General features: G+C 39.6%; 9 protein-coding genes across 9 annotated transcripts; 5 read left to right on the top strand and 4 right to left on the bottom strand.

Annotated features, from left to right (window-relative positions):
- Positions 1 to 222: 222 nt before the first annotated feature.
- SSO2 (syntaxin) lies at positions 223 to 1,113 on the top strand (the record flags this gene model as incomplete). Its single annotated transcript, XM_018367296.1, has 1 exon — positions 223 to 1,113. One exon carries the CDS (start codon positions 223 to 225, stop codon positions 1,111 to 1,113), a length of 891 nt encoding a protein of 296 aa, XP_018220230.1.
- A 1,690-nt stretch (positions 1,114 to 2,803) lies between these two features.
- On the top strand, positions 2,804 to 3,439 carry RGM1 (Rgm1p; the record flags this gene model as incomplete). The annotated part of the gene is made up of 1 exon (XM_018367295.1): positions 2,804 to 3,439. The coding sequence occupies one exon, from the start codon at positions 2,804 to 2,806 to the stop codon at positions 3,437 to 3,439; it is 636 nt and encodes a 211-aa protein (XP_018220229.1).
- A 462-nt stretch (positions 3,440 to 3,901) lies between these two features.
- Positions 3,902 to 4,369, top strand: DI49_4264 (uncharacterized protein; the record flags this gene model as incomplete). Its single annotated transcript, XM_018367294.1, has 1 exon — positions 3,902 to 4,369. One exon carries the CDS (start codon positions 3,902 to 3,904, stop codon positions 4,367 to 4,369), a length of 468 nt encoding a protein of 155 aa, XP_018220228.1.
- Positions 4,370 to 4,782: 413 nt separating this feature from the next.
- Positions 4,783 to 5,754, top strand: CTL1 (polynucleotide 5'-phosphatase; the record flags this gene model as incomplete). Its single annotated transcript, XM_018367293.1, has 1 exon — positions 4,783 to 5,754. The coding sequence occupies one exon, from the start codon at positions 4,783 to 4,785 to the stop codon at positions 5,752 to 5,754; it is 972 nt and encodes a 323-aa protein (XP_018220227.1).
- Positions 5,755 to 5,823: 69 nt separating this feature from the next.
- On the bottom strand, positions 5,824 to 8,106 carry SPT21 (Spt21p; the record flags this gene model as incomplete). Its single annotated transcript, XM_018367292.1, has 1 exon — positions 5,824 to 8,106. The coding sequence occupies one exon, from the start codon at positions 8,104 to 8,106 to the stop codon at positions 5,824 to 5,826; it is 2,283 nt and encodes a 760-aa protein (XP_018220226.1).
- Positions 8,107 to 8,705: 599 nt separating this feature from the next.
- Positions 8,706 to 9,530, bottom strand: FPY1 (flavin adenine dinucleotide pyrophosphatase; the record flags this gene model as incomplete). Its single annotated transcript, XM_018367291.1, has 1 exon — positions 8,706 to 9,530. One exon carries the CDS (start codon positions 9,528 to 9,530, stop codon positions 8,706 to 8,708), a length of 825 nt encoding a protein of 274 aa, XP_018220225.1.
- Positions 9,531 to 9,886: 356 nt separating this feature from the next.
- On the bottom strand, positions 9,887 to 11,434 carry MMT1 (Mmt1p; the record flags this gene model as incomplete). The annotated part of the gene is made up of 1 exon (XM_018367290.1): positions 9,887 to 11,434. One exon carries the CDS (start codon positions 11,432 to 11,434, stop codon positions 9,887 to 9,889), a length of 1,548 nt encoding a protein of 515 aa, XP_018220224.1.
- A 588-nt stretch (positions 11,435 to 12,022) lies between these two features.
- On the bottom strand, positions 12,023 to 16,273 carry ECM5 (Ecm5p; the record flags this gene model as incomplete). Its single annotated transcript, XM_018367289.1, has 1 exon — positions 12,023 to 16,273. One exon carries the CDS (start codon positions 16,271 to 16,273, stop codon positions 12,023 to 12,025), a length of 4,251 nt encoding a protein of 1,416 aa, XP_018220223.1.
- Positions 16,274 to 17,694: 1,421 nt separating this feature from the next.
- PAI3 (Pai3p) lies at positions 17,695 to 17,898 on the top strand (the record flags this gene model as incomplete). Its single annotated transcript, XM_018367288.1, has 1 exon — positions 17,695 to 17,898. The coding sequence occupies one exon, from the start codon at positions 17,695 to 17,697 to the stop codon at positions 17,896 to 17,898; it is 204 nt and encodes a 67-aa protein (XP_018220222.1).
- Between the last annotated feature and the right edge of the window lie 506 nt (positions 17,899 to 18,404).

Genomic DNA, 18,404 nt, shown 5'->3' with positions numbered 1-18,404 from the left:
CAAAGGGCCCCTAAACGACCAGATTGTCACCCGGCCGTGTTTACGAAATTGCCCTTTCGGTACTTCTAATACAATGGATGGATGGATGAAAAAAAAACAAACGAAATGGTATGAAGAAAATGCTTGCTGTGGCAGGCTAGTGTTGTAGTACACACAGAAAGAATCTGAATAGCGTGGAACAGTCACATATTCACATACACAGTAGCCGCACACATTTCAGAGATGAGCAACGCTAATCCTTACGGAAATAACAATCCGTACGCCGAAAACTATGAAATGCAAGAGGAGAACTTTAATAATGCTCCCACAGGCCACACAGACGGCAGCGATGATTTCGTCGGGTTCATGAACAAGATCAACACTATCAATGCGAACTTATCCAGGTACGAGAACATCATCAACCGGATTGATATGCAGCACAAGGACCTGCTGACCCAGGTGAGCGAAGAACAAGAAATGGAATTGAGACGCTCTTTGGATGACTACATCTCCCAGGCCACCGACTTGCAGTACCAATTGAAAACGGATATCAAAGACGCCCAGAAGGACGGGTTGCAAGACCCTAACAAGCAGGCCCAAGCGGAAAATTCAAGACAGAAATTCTTGAAGCTGATTCAGGATTACAGGATTATCGATTCCAATTACAAGGAAGAAAGCAAAGAGCAAGCCAAGAGACAATACACAATCATTCAGCCGGAAGCCACAGACGAAGAGGTGGAAGCAGCCATCAACGATGTCAACGGCCAACAAATCTTTTCTCAAGCTCTGCTAAATGCCAATAGGCGTGGTGAGGCCAAGACTGCGTTGGCTGAAGTGCAAGCTAGACACCAAGAGTTGCTGAAGTTGGAGAGGACAATGGCAGAACTGACCCAATTATTCAACGACATGGAGGAACTGGTCATCGAACAACAGGAGAACGTGGATGTCATCGACAAGAATGTTGAAGACGCCCAGCAGGACGTAGAGCAGGGAGTGGGCCACACCAACAAGGCCGTCAAGAGTGCCAGAAAAGCAAGAAAGAACAAGATAAGATGCTACATCATCTGCTTCGTGATCTTTGCCGTTGTCGTGGTGGTCGTTGTCGTCCCCTCCGTCGTGGAATCAAGAAAATAATATTAAAAACACATGCGCCCCTCTCCTATTATGTACAATCACCCATTCTCTAGCAAAAAAACAAAAAATTTCTAATCTCTTTTTCTCCTTTCTACTATATCCGCCATTTTCCAATTCGTATCACGATTTTTTCAAAAGACAATACCAATTCTATCTAATAAATAATTTAATACGTATGTAATTTCGTCAAGAACAAGAATTTTAATAATAAAGAAATAAAATAAAAAAATGTCGCCCCTAATATAGTCCCAATTTTGTAACGAACAGTTAAATACAAATTAGGGTGGAAAAGGGAAATCTAAACGTTATTGTTCCAAAAACTAGTTTTCAAAAAGTAAATCGTGGGGGTATGAACAACAATTGGTGTAGTCGCAACTACGGTAATCGGTCCTAAAAGTTATTTTCCGGGAAAAAGAGCGAAAAAGAAAAAAAAGAACCTGGAACCGAAGTCTCAGGCCTTATCTTACCTTCTCCCTCTTTCTCGCCAAGAAAAAAGCAATTTATTGAAAGGCTTTTCTTGATGTTTTTGGGTGCGTGTATGCGCAAGCAGCGCAGAGCTAGAATACGAGATGCCGTGACTACAGCATCTCCCGTTCTCGCGTGCGCGCTCTACCGTACACGCCAGTCTGTGTGTGTTACTGTTCTCTACCTATAACAAAGCAAGAATAAAGAGCATGACCAGAGGCGGAAAACTGACGAATATCTTCTCGCTTTTTATAGCGCGCTCTGTGAGTTCTGCCTGTGTTCTTTGCGCCCACGTCCCGCGGGTTACCCGACTGCCGCCGTTTTTTTGAGGGTTGAAATAAGCTGGTAGGCACAAGAGTGAACAAGCAAGAGGAAGGTACCGCACATCTGCAACCGACTAGACTAGTAGCAGAATCACATCTCGAACGTACGGACATTCTCTTGCAAGGGGAGCAGGGGTAAAGGCGTGCCAGTCAGCAGCACCTCTGATGGTGGGGTCCGTGTTATTAGCTTCCCGACATGCAGCGTACGGTACAAGGTTGCTGACATACATACGCTCAACGAGGGGTTGGCGCATATGAGCATGACAGAGCACTCTGGTTATCCGAGAATCGTTTCTTTTTTTAGGCTGTTCTTTGTCTTTTGATTCTGGGTTTTTCTTCTAGGATATGGATATGTTCAGACAGACACCGAGCAAGGCTCCCTCCACAAAAAAACAATTTCCGTCGCTCCTTTAGGAGCTGTTGCTGTTTTTTTTTTTTTTTGCTTAAACTAGAAGAAAAAACAAACCCCGGTAGCTAGTATTCGACCCATAGGGTCCTGCAGGCCTTGTGATGGTACGGAAAGCTAGGCTATGAGGCTGCCGGACTACGAAGCCATAGGAAAGTTTATCTTCATTTATGCAGGCTTTTCCCTTTTTCTCAGTTCCTGGGCTTTTTTTGTCTTCCGTTACTTCTCTAGTTTTTTTTTTTCCCTTCTCTTGCTTTCTTCTTTTTTTCATTTCTCAGCGGATCCCTTCAATCGTTTATAACAATGTTTCCCTTCTTTTTTCTTTTTGTATAACTTCTTGAACTTGTTGATGTTTGTGTGTATGTGAACAAACAGTCCTCATTCTTTTTCTTCCTTTTATTCCATTATTATTCTTGATTCAATTGCGACTTCATAGCACCAATCCTCCCGACCCAACATCTATATTGCAGGTCAATTAGCATGCCACTGACCAGACATGCGAGGAAAACAGCCGAAAAGGAAGAAAGAAACCACTTCTGCCAATAGAAACTATAGATGCATGGGATACCCCGATTGCAACATGAGTTTCAACAGAGCCGAGCATCTGGCTAGGCACATCAGAAAACACACGGGGGAAAAACCTTTCCAATGTAACATCTGCCTTAAATTTTTTAGTAGAATTGACAACTTAAGACAGCATCAATCTTCTGTTCATTCGGACATTGACCTGATGTCCCTACGTAGACTGCAGCAATCGGCAATCAACATTGCGAATGAACAAAACTCCACGGCAAGAATGTTCCCGCAACTCCGCCCGTACGGCATCGTTGTCCAGCCTGCTACACATCCTCACACTATTCCAATAGCGAGCCCCGCCAGCGCACAGAATACCATTGCCCTTTACACTTCACCGTACTTCCCGCATGCCGTTCCCTCTGCTCCGATGACGTTACCACAACTCCCCCCACCCCCAATATACGGTTACATCCAACCACTGTTCCTGAACCAGCTGCCAATCCAGAACCGCAATATCGTTGAGCTACCCCCAGATATGAGCGATACCTCGACATCTCCGTCGAGGGTGCGAGGTTTCGATCATGTAAACGACGCTTCGCCAGATGCAAAGAGCTAAGCTTTTCGTCGCACTCACTGCACTGTCCATCCTAAAAGCCACACCGCTGCATTGGCCCTCTGCATGGACAATGATTGCCTCTGTTATGCAATCATCTCGATATCGCTCGTCTTTGGGCTCATCTCCGCGCCCTTAAAATATATCCGCTTCTGTTGGGAAAATGCCGAGCGCGGATATGCCGAAAATATAAAAAGAACAAGAACAATACCTTCGAGAGCACGCTATCTCTCAACTCCGCGCAACCTTAATAGCTTTTCGCGCCCCAACGCCGTCCACACAAATCCTTTCGAATTGCTTTACCGTCCGTCACCTTCCTTGTTGTTGTTGCCTTGTCGTTAGATAACAAGTAGTGTTACTCTACGGATTGTTCACAAGGAATTCCTCCCTCAACCCCTTATATTCGCTGCTGCCCCCTGTCGCAATTCTCCTGGTTTTCATTATAGAAAAAACACAAACAAAACCATGACTCCACTTCTACAAGCTGAAGCCAAGATGAACACAAGCCTCTATCTCACGGAGAGCAACCAACATCAACACGAGTTCCAACTTGTCAGCCCCCAGTCGCTTTATTCTTCCTCTGTGCCCAACAGTAATAATAACTCCGGCATCTTCAGTTATAACTCCGCCAGCAATAGCGGTGTGTGCTCTAACGATGAGTTTGCCAACCAGCAAGATGGCATGAACACCATAATGCATAAGAACAATATCAGTAAGACTTTCGAAGACGATATCTTTTATTGTCCAAGAAGCTTGCTAACTCCAGAAGAACAAGCGGTATACCAGGAAATTGACAAGTATTACATGGAACAAGCCTTATTGACCCAATTACAAATCCCTCAAACTTATTCCTCTTCCACTCCGAAGGAGGAGAAGATTGTCAAGTTCAATCCCTATACTTCAAAGAGCTTCAGTCCCGCTTCCTCTGAATAATCAACAAGACTTACTCGCCGCAGGCATGGACTTCCTTTGTTTTCTTTATTTCTTTCTTTTATTATTCTGGGTATTCTTATTAATCGGTTGAACTATGTATTACGTCAAAACTTCTCTAATTTTCTCTTTGTATTCTCTATGGCGTAACTCTTTATTTCATTTCGTTTGTCTTTTCGTAAACTCTGGGGCTACTGGCAGTTGTAGCATGTTATTTTTCTCTGGTATAATGACGGGATCATCTATATATCTTTTATACACTTCGATAGGAAACGTTTTTAAAAATACTAATTCGAATTCTTTTTTTTCTAACGTTATTTTTCTTTGCAATGAGCAATTCATTTTATACCATCAAAGAATGTAGAAAAAAAAAGTATTGACAGGAAAAATCAAAAACCTTTAACAAAGTCCCGGACATGCCTGACCGATCCAAGACCCTTTCCAATGAAAAGTCTTCTCGTGAGGATGCTGTCACCAAAAACTCCGATATTGATGTAGTTCGCCAACTGGGAAATTTACACATCTCAAAAACCACTAAGCTACCAAAACCACCAAATTTGCCTTTCAAAACCGCAAAAAATTCGAGGATTCTCATGGAGTTCCATGAAGATGTCTGTAAATTGGTATGGACTCATCTTGCTCATATTCGTAAGCCATCAATAGCTCACGTTGAAATAGAAATGAAATTCGGTATAATCACAGATAAAAAAACTCGTCGCAGGATAATACATTCTAATAAACCCTCCGTTGTTCAGAACTGTAGAGGTCGCTTGGTATCCGATGTTTCCTCGGAAATGTTTCTAAAATTTCAAGATTTCTTGCCTTTAAATCCAAATAGTATGGATACCACTGCTTTAAACACCGTTCAACAGACACACACGTATACAAAAGACTCGATATACAGCGTTAATGATCTTTCAAAAACTGATAGACTAGCTTCATGGCGTTGTTCGGAGGACCTGAAAAACAAAGGATCTAAACGTACGTTTATTAAGAAGACCCGTGTCAAGGATTTTCTCATTCATTATCCTCATAGTTCATTAGATGCTAAAATCAGTATCAGTCTTGAAATACCTCAAATTGAGACTTTAGCCGTTTTCAGAAGTAATTCTGTTCTACAAAGGTATAAAGATCGTTCTACCTACAGATTTGGTAATGAGATACCCTTACACTTGGATATGACAAGAGTTATCACGAAACGGAGCGGTTCTTCTCATCAATCCACGACTCACGAAGTGGAGATAGAAATGGATCCTGTCTTTAAAGAGACAGTCTCTACCAATGATAAAGAGAGCTTTGACGAATACATGAATTCGTTTTTACATACAAGCGATCTGATACGTGAGCGGCTAAACGGGAAGGGACATAAAAAACATGAAAGATGCTAATTATTATTTATTTCTCTATATGCTATCAGGTATACTTGTATATGCAGTGCTGTTAAATTGTATTTTTCGTTATTGATGCTTGATAGATTGATACTCGCTAATGGGGCTAGTTACAATTTGGCTTCCTGTTCTGCCAGGGTTTACAAAAGTGGAAAACAAGTCGTTAGTCTTATCGCTCTCAGCATCGTTCTCAAGACCTTGTTCTTGATCTTGTTCATTAACCATATCGTCAGATAAGCCTATGCACTCAGGCTGATGGTAATTGTACATTCCACAAGGCGAAGAGGGTATAGCCTTTTGCTTTTTCAGGTCCTCCTCCTCCTCCTCTTCTTCCAGAGTTTCATGAGATCTCTTAAGTTGTTGTCCTTCTGGCAAGCTGACAAGCTTCTTTACGGTGGCAACATTATTATCAGAACCTAGCTGATCTGCTGGGGTTGAGAAATTCATAAGCATTGGCTGAGCTTTTGAATTGTCGGAGTCTATTATCGGTGTTTTCCTATCCTTAGTATCATTATCGCAGGGTGTATTGTTACTGCTATCGACTCCGCTCGGCATCGAACCTTCCTTCAATGATGTGTGCCGTATGTTTACTGCTGAACTTGAGTGACTGAGCTCAATCAACGGTATAGACAATGAGTCTATTGGGGAAGTCTTATCGGCGTCACTGGTCAATGGAATTTTATTATTTTGCGCTTCATCTACCTCACCAACATCATCTTCATTTTCCAAAGTAACAGTATTGCATGTGTTCGGATCCCTAGGTGTTGTAGAAGAGGGCTTTATATTTTGCTGGTTGAAGTGTGAACCAGTTAAGGAAGTTGGTGATTCGAAGAAATCAAAATTGGACAACCATCCAATTTCATCTTTGAATACTATGTCTGAAAAGTCACTCATAGGAAAACCGGCACTAAAATCTAACTCATCGTAAAGCTTGTTCTCCTTTTCTGTTACACATTGCGGTGGAATATTCTCTTTGTCATTTTCATTCACCGCAGAAGTCTTGTGTTGCTTTTGTTTCTGTTGGGATTTCTGTTCTTGATTGATTGGACCTGATAGTATGTCATGCAAAATCGAATCCACGTCGTCGCTTAATGGCTCTGCCACAGATGATCGTTTCTGGCCTGGTAATATGGACTTGGTGGGATATTTGGAATCTGAGCTTTTGACCTTGGCAGTTGCCCTTTTGTCAATATTCTTTGCTGTTTGCTTTAAGTTTGGGCCTATTGAAGTCGGTTTTCTTGCCGTTACTGTTGTAGAAGACACTTTTTTAGTGGGCTTTTTTTTGTTGAGCATGAAGTCAAACCTTTTGCTTACCGAATCGTCAATTTTCGTCTTCTGAATTGTATTGTCATTTTGCAAAGTGTTTATTTCATAAGCCACACTTTGATGTTGGTTTGGATGATTTTGTTGGTGAGCTTCTGTTTTTCTATCCGCTAAATATATTTTATGTGCAATTGAGTTTCTTGGGAAACCAGTGTTGGTTGAATTTGGTTTGAGGTTCCAAATAGGTAAGGATTGTGTTCTAACAGCCTTTGGAGCAGGCATAGGGTTTGTTTGTCTACGCCCCAAAGTCGCATTGCCTGTATTATTTATTGTTGTTGTGGTCCTTGCATTTCTTGAATTTTTTATTTGGTTTGCTTTTGAAAGAGGCTGCATTCTTGAAGGAAACGGAAGTGCTGACGATGGCAAAGAGGACGACTGCAATTGAATACTTGGCCTTCGAGAATTCGCAGCGCTGTTGGCAGTGGTTCTAGTATGAGCCACGACTTTAGAGAACCTTAGTTTAACCTCTAACGTTTCTTCTGGGGTTTGATTGCTCACGGTTCTTCCGTTTTTACTCGAGGCGTTGCTATACGATCTCCTTAGCAGCGCTGAAAAATTTGAGCAAACCCTTCCCGTCACTATGAAAGATTCGTCTTCATCCTCCTCCTCTATAATTTGTTCGTCCTCTTCGTTTTCGTCCTCCTCACTTATACTGTTTTCTGTGTGTTGATAAGTACTCTTATGAATCTTATGGAACTTTCTTCGAAGCTTAGAAAGAAGGCCCAGACTTACTAGTGGCTCATCCATCTCACAAATATCACGATAATACAGGTTGTAGTCATGTCCATCTTTTAAAGAGTCATGATCAAGTACTTCAGGAGAATTCAAGTAGATTTCATGTAATATGGTTTTCAAATGAATTGCGCCAATTCTTAACTCTGTATGCTCATTCGAAGCCGCTAAAAAGGGATTGGGAATATTAGCCACCCTTACCTGTGTTGGAGTCTTAGAGCGTGCTAAATAACTGCCATTGGATCCGTTGTCCAACGTGTAAAGGATCTTTAATGTCATTTTAGAGACTTCTGCCATTATTATCCGAGTCTCTCTTCTTCTACCTACTGAACGTGAATACTAACTACCGTCTGAATTTCTGTCGCAGCTTGTAAAATTGGTCTCAAATATCAGGCTCTATTACTCGCTGGTCCTTTCGTGCTGCTTATAAAAGAAGAACAATGATGAACGCAAAACAACACACAACAACTACTCAGTGCAATTCCTAAAGCCGAACCCTTCATCCAGAAGGCTTTCTCATCCATCTTTTTTCTAACGCGACGCGTTTTTTTGCCTTTTTGCCTTTAGATGCGATATCACGAAAAAAATCGCGACTGTAAAAATATTTTTCTCATTTCATGCAGCCTCGTATTGCATTAATTATATCATGAGCTATTTTTTGCTGGTTTTACCCTTTTGGAAGTATGTGATGTAGTGCCGTATGCGAATAGTTTTAAGAATCCGGAAGGGCTGATAGTCCTAGCAGCAGAAACGCAAGTGCGTAATGGTATACTCGTATTACAAATGTATATGTAGTATTCTCTGTGAGCGGGAAGATTCCACTAGTACCAGAATAAGGAGGACACTTGTTCATGGAAACTCTATATCTATATACGTACCACTACAATTTCTGGCATTCACCTCTCTTGATTGGAAAATTTGTCCTCTAGTTCAGGAGAGATCTCTTCCCCCGCGAGGTTCTTTACAACTCTACTAACAACTGTCTTTAAGTATGCATCGTCTTTCTTTTCACCTAAAATACTAACTGTGTTGAAACCCATGCCAAAATGCGGGTATGAACCGATTTTGATTGCATCCGAGACTTCCGTTGATTCATCTTGAATCAGTTTTAGCTCTTTAGATATTTGTGACTCGGTTAGCCGTGTTTTAACAAAGTAACGCACATATTCACGTGGATCTTCTTCCAGATTATAAATTTTCTTCAACGTGGGCGTAAAACCCTTAAGCATTTTTGAAAACAATTGTGGGATACCAGGCAGTATGTAAACTTTGTGTGAAATGGAACAGATGGGGACCCATAAATCATCACATACATAATAGTTTCGAACGTTGGGCCCCTTCGGCATGGTAGCCATTTGATAATGTGCCTTCAAAGCATCAGCATCTAATCTTGCTTCGGGGTCGGACTTTCGCCTCATTCGTTCTTTACATTCTTCATCTAACTCACAAGGCAGATTGAAACTTCTAGCCATGCACTCATAAGTGATATCATCATGAGTAGGGCCAATTCCACCTGTACTAATAATAAAGTCATGACAGTTGACTAACCTTCTCACAGTATCTACAATTTGAGCTTCATCGTCACCTATAGTTACTATCTCCTTCAATTGGATTCCATGGTCAAAGCAGAATTTAGCGAAAAAAGTGGAGTTTGTATCAACAACCTTTCCGTTCAGCACTTCATCACCAATAATTATACAAGCCGCGGTTACTTTAGCCATTATGCACTCGATTCTCGATTTTTACACACTACAGTAGCTTTTTCAACTTCCTTTGTCATTCTACCAGCTATATATACTATTGTTAACTCCTGCTTTTCCCTTTTTTATCTTCAGTAGTCATGGTCGTTTTCCACGGACTGACGGAAGAAGATATCAAAATGAAAATATAATAATTAATGACTTACTTATAAATAATAAATGCAATTTGTATATAACCGTACATAAATCAGGATACGTGTACACTAAACAAATCATATCGTATTGTCTCTCTTTTTTTGCGTTTTTACAATGTGGAATGCGTTTGGGTATAATCTTTTTTTTTCTCTTTTTTTTCACTCATCCTAACTACGGGGAACTCAACTATGAGTGTGCCCATGGTTATGTTCGGGAAGAATGATTTCTCTGTAATCCTGTGATTTTGTAACTTGCTTGCTTTCTTCGTTTCCTTCACTTTCCTTTTCCTCCACGTATTCAATATCTAGCCTTCTTAGATTTGATATATCACTAGTTAATACATCACGTAAATGATGAGATACAATTTCAAACTCATTAATACCTAAAGTATTTCCCCATCTTTGCAAAGGGACTTCCAAAGTTAAATGACCACGTAGATTGGGCCCCGAGGATAATAATGTCAGTTCTTTCATCCCGTAGGGCTTCTTGGAATTATTGTTAGAGATCAGTTTGCCCAGCGTGTCTTTGACTAATGTCTCTATCTCTAAATAACGTGGATCATCATGGGAGACTGATTGATCAATCAACTCCTTCATTGCAATACACATACCCTCACCACCAGCTTTGATAATCAAACCTGAGACAATCAAACCACCAATTGTGTCTAATGATTGTATATTGACTAAATATCCAGTGCTGATTGCCACCAGAGCAACAAGAGAAGTCAATGAATCAACACGATGATGCCAGGCATTTGCCATAAGTACGTTTGAATTAGTATCGATGGCAATTTTCCTTGTGGCTCTGAATATCCATTCTTTAGCTGCAATGGAGGCGGCGGCAATCCAGGCAGCGTTGATATCAGTAACGTCTTCAATAATGTCTTCGGAATAGGTATGCGCATGACCCATGCTTCCTAAGGCCTCAATAATGGTATGCGGAATTACGGGTCCAACAAGCGCGCACAGAGAACTCCAACCAATTGATATGCCAGCCATGGCCAATATTGTCGACACTGCCAAGGAACCTACGGTCTCAATTTTCCCATACCCGTATGGATAGTCGGAGGTTGGTTTGTTGGCTGCTAGTCCTACTGAAAGTAGAGTCAATAAATCAGAAACCATGTCACTTATTGCATGGATAGCGTCTGCGAACAATGCTTGTGAATGGAATACAATACCACCGAAAAATTTCCCTATAGCGATACCAACGTTTACACCTAAGCCAACCCATGTGATCCTTACACCTGCGTTTTTTCTAATCTGCTCTGTGCTGAGTACCAATAATGGATTATGCGTAGCATGGGAATGTGTATGTCCATGGGAATGTGAATGTGAATGCAAATGTGAAGGCGAAGGCGAAGGCTCATATGCATGTTCCACTTTATGGTTGCTTTTGTAGTCTCGTATCGAACCCATTGAAACAGAGTCGTTCTGTTCTGTCTCTGATTCTCTTAAATGAACGTGATCATGGCTATTGAATGCCTCGGCCAGGTTTTGGTAATGGGGATTTTTTTCTAATTCCTTTATTGCAGCTTTTTCAATCTCTGCTTGTTTTTGTAGCTCATTTACATCGACGTGTATTTTAGTTGAGTTACTTTTGTCTATACTACTGGTCTCTACATTTAGCCCGGCGCTTAGATGAATCATCGCTTTTCTTGTCAGCAGCACTGGACACACTCTTGGAAGAGTGACTCTTACACATGACCTTCCCACGCAAACTCTTAGCATTGTCAAAGAATTGAAAAAAGCAATAGTTGTACAATACAATAAAAATATATAAGTAATTCTGATTTCCCTTTGAATACCTGGCACAAATTAAAAACCACCAAAAAATTCAACTTCAGATCCAAGTTGTCAAAAGTTCTAAAATTCCCATCGGATGGTCAATTGTTCGAAGTTGTCATGGAAATGAGCTTTTTTTTATTTTTTTCGAACTCTCGAGAAAAATTGCCTTGGCGCGTTCCTTCTACGAAGGAAATAGGAAGAGCAATTGTTACGTAAGGAAATGTATCAGCGAGTGGTAAACACTTACCATGGACATCAGCACTAACAACAAACTGCGCTCTGACTATTTCGACTGGAGTACTTCTAGATCCTGGGAGCGTCTTTTTACCGGGAATATGCTGCTTCAGCAACAGCCAGGGCAAAAGGACACCAGTAATTGGTAACTACTGCCAACCAAAGAAAACGCCGTAGAGGGCCTGAAAGTACGAATAAACGAGGATAAACAATAGGAGGAACAGTATGTATTGTAAAAGTGCACCGGTACATATTTCGATAAGCAATACATATAGTTTCAAAAACAGGTGTCCCGACCTAATTTGGAAATCCTGTGATTACAGTTCTTCCATTTTCTTTGAGCGATTTTATAACCTTTGCATCTTTCGCTTGACAGTATCGTCTCAACGGACCTGTCAAGTCAGTAAAGCCACACCCCGAGCCTTCCGCCTTTCTTAGATAGTACTTGATCTTGTGCGTAGGTACTAACTTATTTATAAATCCTTTGGTGAACAGTTCAACTTCCATTTGGTTTTTGAAGTTTAAGGCCAACGCAAAAACATCAAACAGATTATTCAAAATTGGAGGGTTTGGAATCGTGTTTAATTTCAAAGAACCTATCAATAATCTTTTTAACTCACCAAATTCATACAACACGCTTTCAGTAGCCTTGATAGAAACGTTAGATGGCGTGCATATTGGACAGACAAATAGAACATTTGGATCGTCAGGTAGAACCCACTTACCATTGTTTATACAATCCACATGGTACCACTCTTTACAAATTTCACATTCGACCATGGCACTGCCTTCTTCAACTTTTCTACAGAAGCAATATTTCGTTTGAAGTCTAGCACAATCCTCCAGAGGAATGTATTTGTCCGATTCCAAGTCTAAGCATTTGTAAGCCAAAGGCAGCAGTTCAACAAGTTTATTTTTATGCAGTATTCGGGCCAATTGACGAATCCATAATTTGTAGTCTTTTAGTTTTTGTTTTGTTCCCTTTTGATCTTGAATTTCACCAATTCGTGGCCTCTTATCCAGTCGGGAACTGTTAAACTGATCTGCAAACTCCATAAACTTAGGATCGTTCTTCCTAATAAGCTCATCTATTTTATCAAGATTGTCGGCACTATAAACAATACTCACATCGCTGCTTCTTTTAGCTTGTTCGATTTCTCTGATGATGTAATCAAGCTCATTGAAAAAATTTCTTTGGATAGGTAAGCGGTATACCTCTATACCTAACAGAATATTTTCCAGATCGGTCAATGGTATTCTTGAAGGCGCTTCCCTTTTCAGGAACACTCGAATTTTTTGCATGATAGCTTGGTATTTCAAAAGTAGCTCTTTGGCATGACCTATTTTATCTATATCTTCAACACTACAGTATTTCAGGCCGAATTTTAAGTAGGAATACAACAATGGAAGCGAGTAATTTTCAGAATCTTCGTCTTTGATATCATTCCGTTCAATAAATACACGTTCATAAACTGACAGCCATTCAAGCCTACAAATTTTCCTGGTCAAATTAGTCCAATAAGAAGCCTTCAATGGAATATTTAATGATTTCTGATATAATTCCTTGAGCAAGACCAAGTTATTTCCCTCGATGATATCTTTATTATCAATAGGGAACTGCCTAGATATTTGGTATAGCCTAATTATTTCCAGCCTTTCCGGGAAATCAATGGAACATTTCTGAACACTTTTATATAAGCTTTTCAACTTATTGATCATGCTGTTAGAGAATTCAAGTGGTAAATGACGCAGATTAAACCCAATACCAAAATCAATGTTTCCAATGCTACGAGAGGATTCCATGCAACTTGTGATAATTTTCTTGCATTCTTCGATAAGGGATAAGGCATCATAAAAATTAGAACGTAACGATCGATTAAACTCAGTGTTACTATCAGTATGAGAAAGCAAATATTGTATGATGTTCAATGGAACGGATCTATTCTTAAAAGTGGAAGTCATTAAAGCGTCCCATTTCATTTCAAAATTTTCATCCAGAGCAGCCAAATAAAAATCCGAGGGAATATCCAGGCCATCAAGAGCTATCTTTAGGCTCGCTTTATCAAAATACAAGTGCAAACAAATGTTGAGACTACCAGCTTGATCACATATTGGGATACCACATATATTATAAGTACCGTTTTTTGATTTATCTAGCAGCGCAAGGAACTCTTTCAAAGAGAAAACACGATGCAGTGCGCCTAATGTCACGACAATTTTTGAAAGTCCTGTTGGTTTCAAACTAATATCCGAAATGTAATCTAATTTATTGTAGACTACGTCAACTGTACTAAATAACTCTCTTAACTTTCTGCGGTTCACCACTTCTTCACGAACACAATCTCTTACCAGGTTTTGGCAAGTCCCTTTCAAAGCCGCATTATCTGAGTTTAGCAAAATATTAATCATTAGTTGATTCACGTCCAAACCAGGGAGTATCCGCATCTTAGATATCCATTTGGCCGCCTCGAAGCTCGACTCCAGCCATGAAATTGGTGCAAAAACTGAATTTTGTGATAAATAGAAACCTGATCCGATACAACATGTGAAGGCCTTTGGAAACTTGAAAATGTACGAACCTTGCTCCTGTGTAGTTTTATATAGTTTTATGCCGTTAGCTGTAATGAAACTAGGTTCAAATTGTAAGTCGCTTTGAAGACCATCACCTAAAGAATTTGCTAATAGCACATTTTCTGAAGTCACATTTCTTGCAGCGTTCCCTGTGCTAAAATGATCATTTGATTGTTCTGCCTCTAAGAATGACTTAAAGAAGTCAGTTTCTGAGAAACCCGTCCATTCTTCATCGGAGGTGAAGTAACGCGGTCTTGATTGATGTGCATCCCACTCCTTTTTTGCTTGAGTCATGAGACCTTCAAATTTTTCCATATCTTTTGGTGCAATACTATATACCAATTTAGTGGAACCCAGATGATTATAATCAATTGAAGGTAAAAAATGGTCTGAAACAGACCAACCCCTGCAAGAGAATAACATTCCAACATCAAAATTTGTTCTCGTAAAATCAGCCATATCTAAATCAAGATGCTTTAAAAGCGATAGTTCACTGAGAGGGATGTTGTCTAGATTCCAATGATCTAGTATGGTTTTAATGGCGAACTTGTCATCAAATGAGTCATTTCCTGAAGATCGTATCGATGCGGTTAGACCAAGGCCTGTATCAATTTCAAAATCTATAAAGTGCGTCGAGAGTAATTGGAAAAATAACTTTTCAAATTCTACTTGTGGGAGCGTTGTTTGGTTTGCGAATAGACTTGGGTAGTCACTCTTATATCTCGCCATCATAGCATTGAAAACTGCCTGACTTTTTTCATAATATTGTCTCAAATTATACACTGGAGAAGTTCTCGTTTCAAAAGAGCTTTTATCGTATATCTCCATACCATTCTCCCAAAAAGTGAAGTCATAGTCTGGTAAAGTAGCCCCTGTCAAATCTGTAAAGCCCAACTTATATTCAGTTAGCGAATCAAAATAAGTCGGAAACCCCTTTATGCGCTTTATGTCTTTCATTCTTTTAAATTCGTGATTAATTGACCCAGCTCTAAATACTTTTGGGTTACCACCATCTATTTTGACTCTTTTGTGAAAAGATTCGTCTTTAAGTGAAATTTCTTCCCCATCCCTTTTTTTTTGATCTGTATGATGAAACTTAGGAGACAATGGTCTTTCATTTTCTTCGTTATTACACATGCGTTGTTCTTTTTCATATTTATCGAAATCCAGTAAGATTTTCACATAAGCAGATCTTAGGGAGGTTGAGAGTGAGCTCATAATTCTTCCTGAATATCCTAATTCCCTTCCTATTTGAGCCCATAGTTTCTTCTCGCAAACTGCATCGAACCCTCCCCTTAAGTCAACACAACTTCTCAGTCTATATAAATTCAAAGTACGTTTGTCAATGCTTGGGATTCTCGTTAGAAAACTTTTCTTTTTAATTTTACTATGGAAATTATAAAGCTTTGCATGAAAATCAATTATTTGGGCTCTTTCTAACTCCTTTGAATCAAAAAATTGTTTTCTGGCTTTAAACCAAAAGCGATCTATGTTGACATTAAGTTGAGCAAACTTTTCAATGGGTCGGTCAATATCAGGTAGAATTTTTAGTTTGACACAACCGTAGATTGTCCCTAAATCTTGCACTGATTCGTAAAATCTTATTGGATCTGGAAGTTCCTTCTTTGCCACAGTAAATGTTGGGATAGAGCATGAAGATATTTGGTAGAATAAACCGGTCTTTTCGTGAAACACTCTGGCAGGAATATCCTCTGGTGGGGTTGTTATTTTCACGCCCTTTATTGATTCAGGATCAAATGGTGCTGTAGCACGAGATTTGAACTGCGTGTAGAGGAATGGATTAGTATGGTGACTAGAATTGGAAGATGCCGTGCTTTCTGGTGACTTCGATTGTTTAGAAGAAGAATCTGCTTTGATTGTGGAGCCTGCGCTAGTTGGTGCTCGCACCATCACGTTTTCTGTGATCGGTTCATTAAGGATATGCGATATTTTTGTAACTGAATCATGGTCACTCATTATTTATTTGGATGGACGTAGGTATAAGGATATGTACAATGGTTTGAGACTTCGAGTAAGTGCCAAATTTACTCAATATTGCGTTCTGCAAACCGGGTATGCTGGCAATGCCGTGCAGTATCAAGCAGACTTACGTTTTACGGTTGCCACATATATTCTTAATTTGGATATCTATGTCCATGTATTATCCTCGGTCACCGCTCAGCCGATATGTAAAATAAGGTAACGACAATCAAGTATTCAAACAAGTAGGTGCAAGTGAAGTGACATGTATACCTTCGCTTGCATAACCTTTTTGCACCCTCAGTAATGTCCTTCAAGGATAAAATCAGTACGTGAGAGAATCAAACCGTGGTGCGAACACTGCATAAATAATCATTTAATTTAGTTAAAAAATAAACACATTCATTTTAACTATAAGAAACTATAACATAAACATAAAAATTATCATCGTAAATACGTAAATAATGGAACGATCGTTCATTATCTATTTTTTCATATTTTCATACGTCTTCCAGTCATTTGCAATTCCTCTACCGGCGTTCATTTTCCCTTCAGATTGATCTTGACCCATTTTCATTTTCCCTTCAGATTGATCCTGGCCCATGTTCATGTTCATGTCCATATCATCCCTTTCCTTATTGGAAGATCTGGTCTTCATGTTTCTGGCATTTTTATCCTTCTGCTGGGAATCGTCTTTACCTTGAAGTTTTTCTGCGAATTTATTCATCATGTTAGACATCTTAAATATGTATATTTGTTATGCTTTGTCGAATACTAAGAAGCTACTGAAGTCAAGATTAAGAACAACCATTAACCAGACATAGGTTTAGAGTGAAATTAAGCCTGTTTATATATGTATCTCTATCGTTGGTTTTTGAGGGATAGCATTCCTCTTCCAACTCTCTCTCGTTTTTCAGACGTTGATCTGGATTTAATTTAATGACCAGTAGTTTGTGTAGGCCTGAAATTTGGCTCCCTTTAGAAGTGTACTGATCCTTAACGCACGCTCAATAGCCATCGTGGTTATGAGCCGTCTAGATTTCTTTCAAAAAACCCAAACTTATGTTATAAATCTCCAATAAGCCTAAACATGGCATACAATACTATCACGGAAGAAGAAAAGTTAAGACTGCTTAAAAGGGGCGCCGCCAAAAACCGTTTAGGGGACAATTAAGGGAGTGACAATTCATATGGAGGAACGATACGTAATGCTGAAAAGAATTAAGCTAACCATCTAAAGTGGCTAGATTGATTGTGCAGCTCTGCACCTTATTGGCATTGCCAAATAAATCTAAGGGGCTATCACCCCTTAGATTTATTTATATAATGGAAAGTAGGATGAAATCTAGTCTAGCAGTCACTTTCACCTCGTTGTTTTAATAGTGGCAAATAAAAATAATACTATCAAAATACCTAACATGAATACAGATCAACAAAAAGTAAGCGAAATATTCCAGAGCTCAAAGGAAAAATTGCAAGGTGATGCAAAGGTGGTAAGCGATGCTTTTAAAGAGATGGCTAATAAGGACAAAAACAGCGACAGCAGTGGCGACAGCAGTCACAAACCCGATTACCAGGAGCAATACAATAAATTAAAAGGGGCCGTGAAGAGGGAAGAGTAGATAAACTGCATTATATTGATAAATCTTTCATATCGGTCGCTTGTGATTACTTACGTGTGTATAGCTTCTGTAGTCGTTATTGCTATCAAAGAAGGAAAAAGTGAATAGAAATTAGACTATTAGCCTACACAGATATATACATATTATATAACTTACTAAAAGATATAATATTTTTTTGGTGAAGCAGATCAGAAAATCTAGTAATTGTCGTCGCCACCGTATTGGTTACGGCCACCATTGTTAGATGAACCATAAGAATCATTATTGTTGGAACCATACGAATCATCGTTGTTGTTGGAAGAGCCGTATGTGTCATCGTTGTTGGAAGAACCGTAAGAGGACTTGTTCTTGTTAGAAGATCCATATGAGTCGTTGTTGTTGGAAGAGCCATAAGTGTCATCGTTGTTGGAAGAACCGTAAGATGACTTGTTCTTGTTAGAAGATCCATATGAGTCGTCGTTGTTGGAAGAGCCATAAGTGTCATCGTTGTTGGAAGAACCGTAAGA

The sequence above is a fragment of the Saccharomyces eubayanus genome, chromosome XIII, assembly GCF_001298625.1.
Source record: "Saccharomyces eubayanus strain FM1318 chromosome XIII, whole genome shotgun sequence".
NCBI lineage: Eukaryota > Fungi > Ascomycota > Saccharomycetes > Saccharomycetales > Saccharomycetaceae > Saccharomyces > Saccharomyces eubayanus.
The sequence above is the reverse complement of the archived record's forward strand: the minus strand, read 5'-3'. Positions and strand labels throughout refer to the sequence as shown.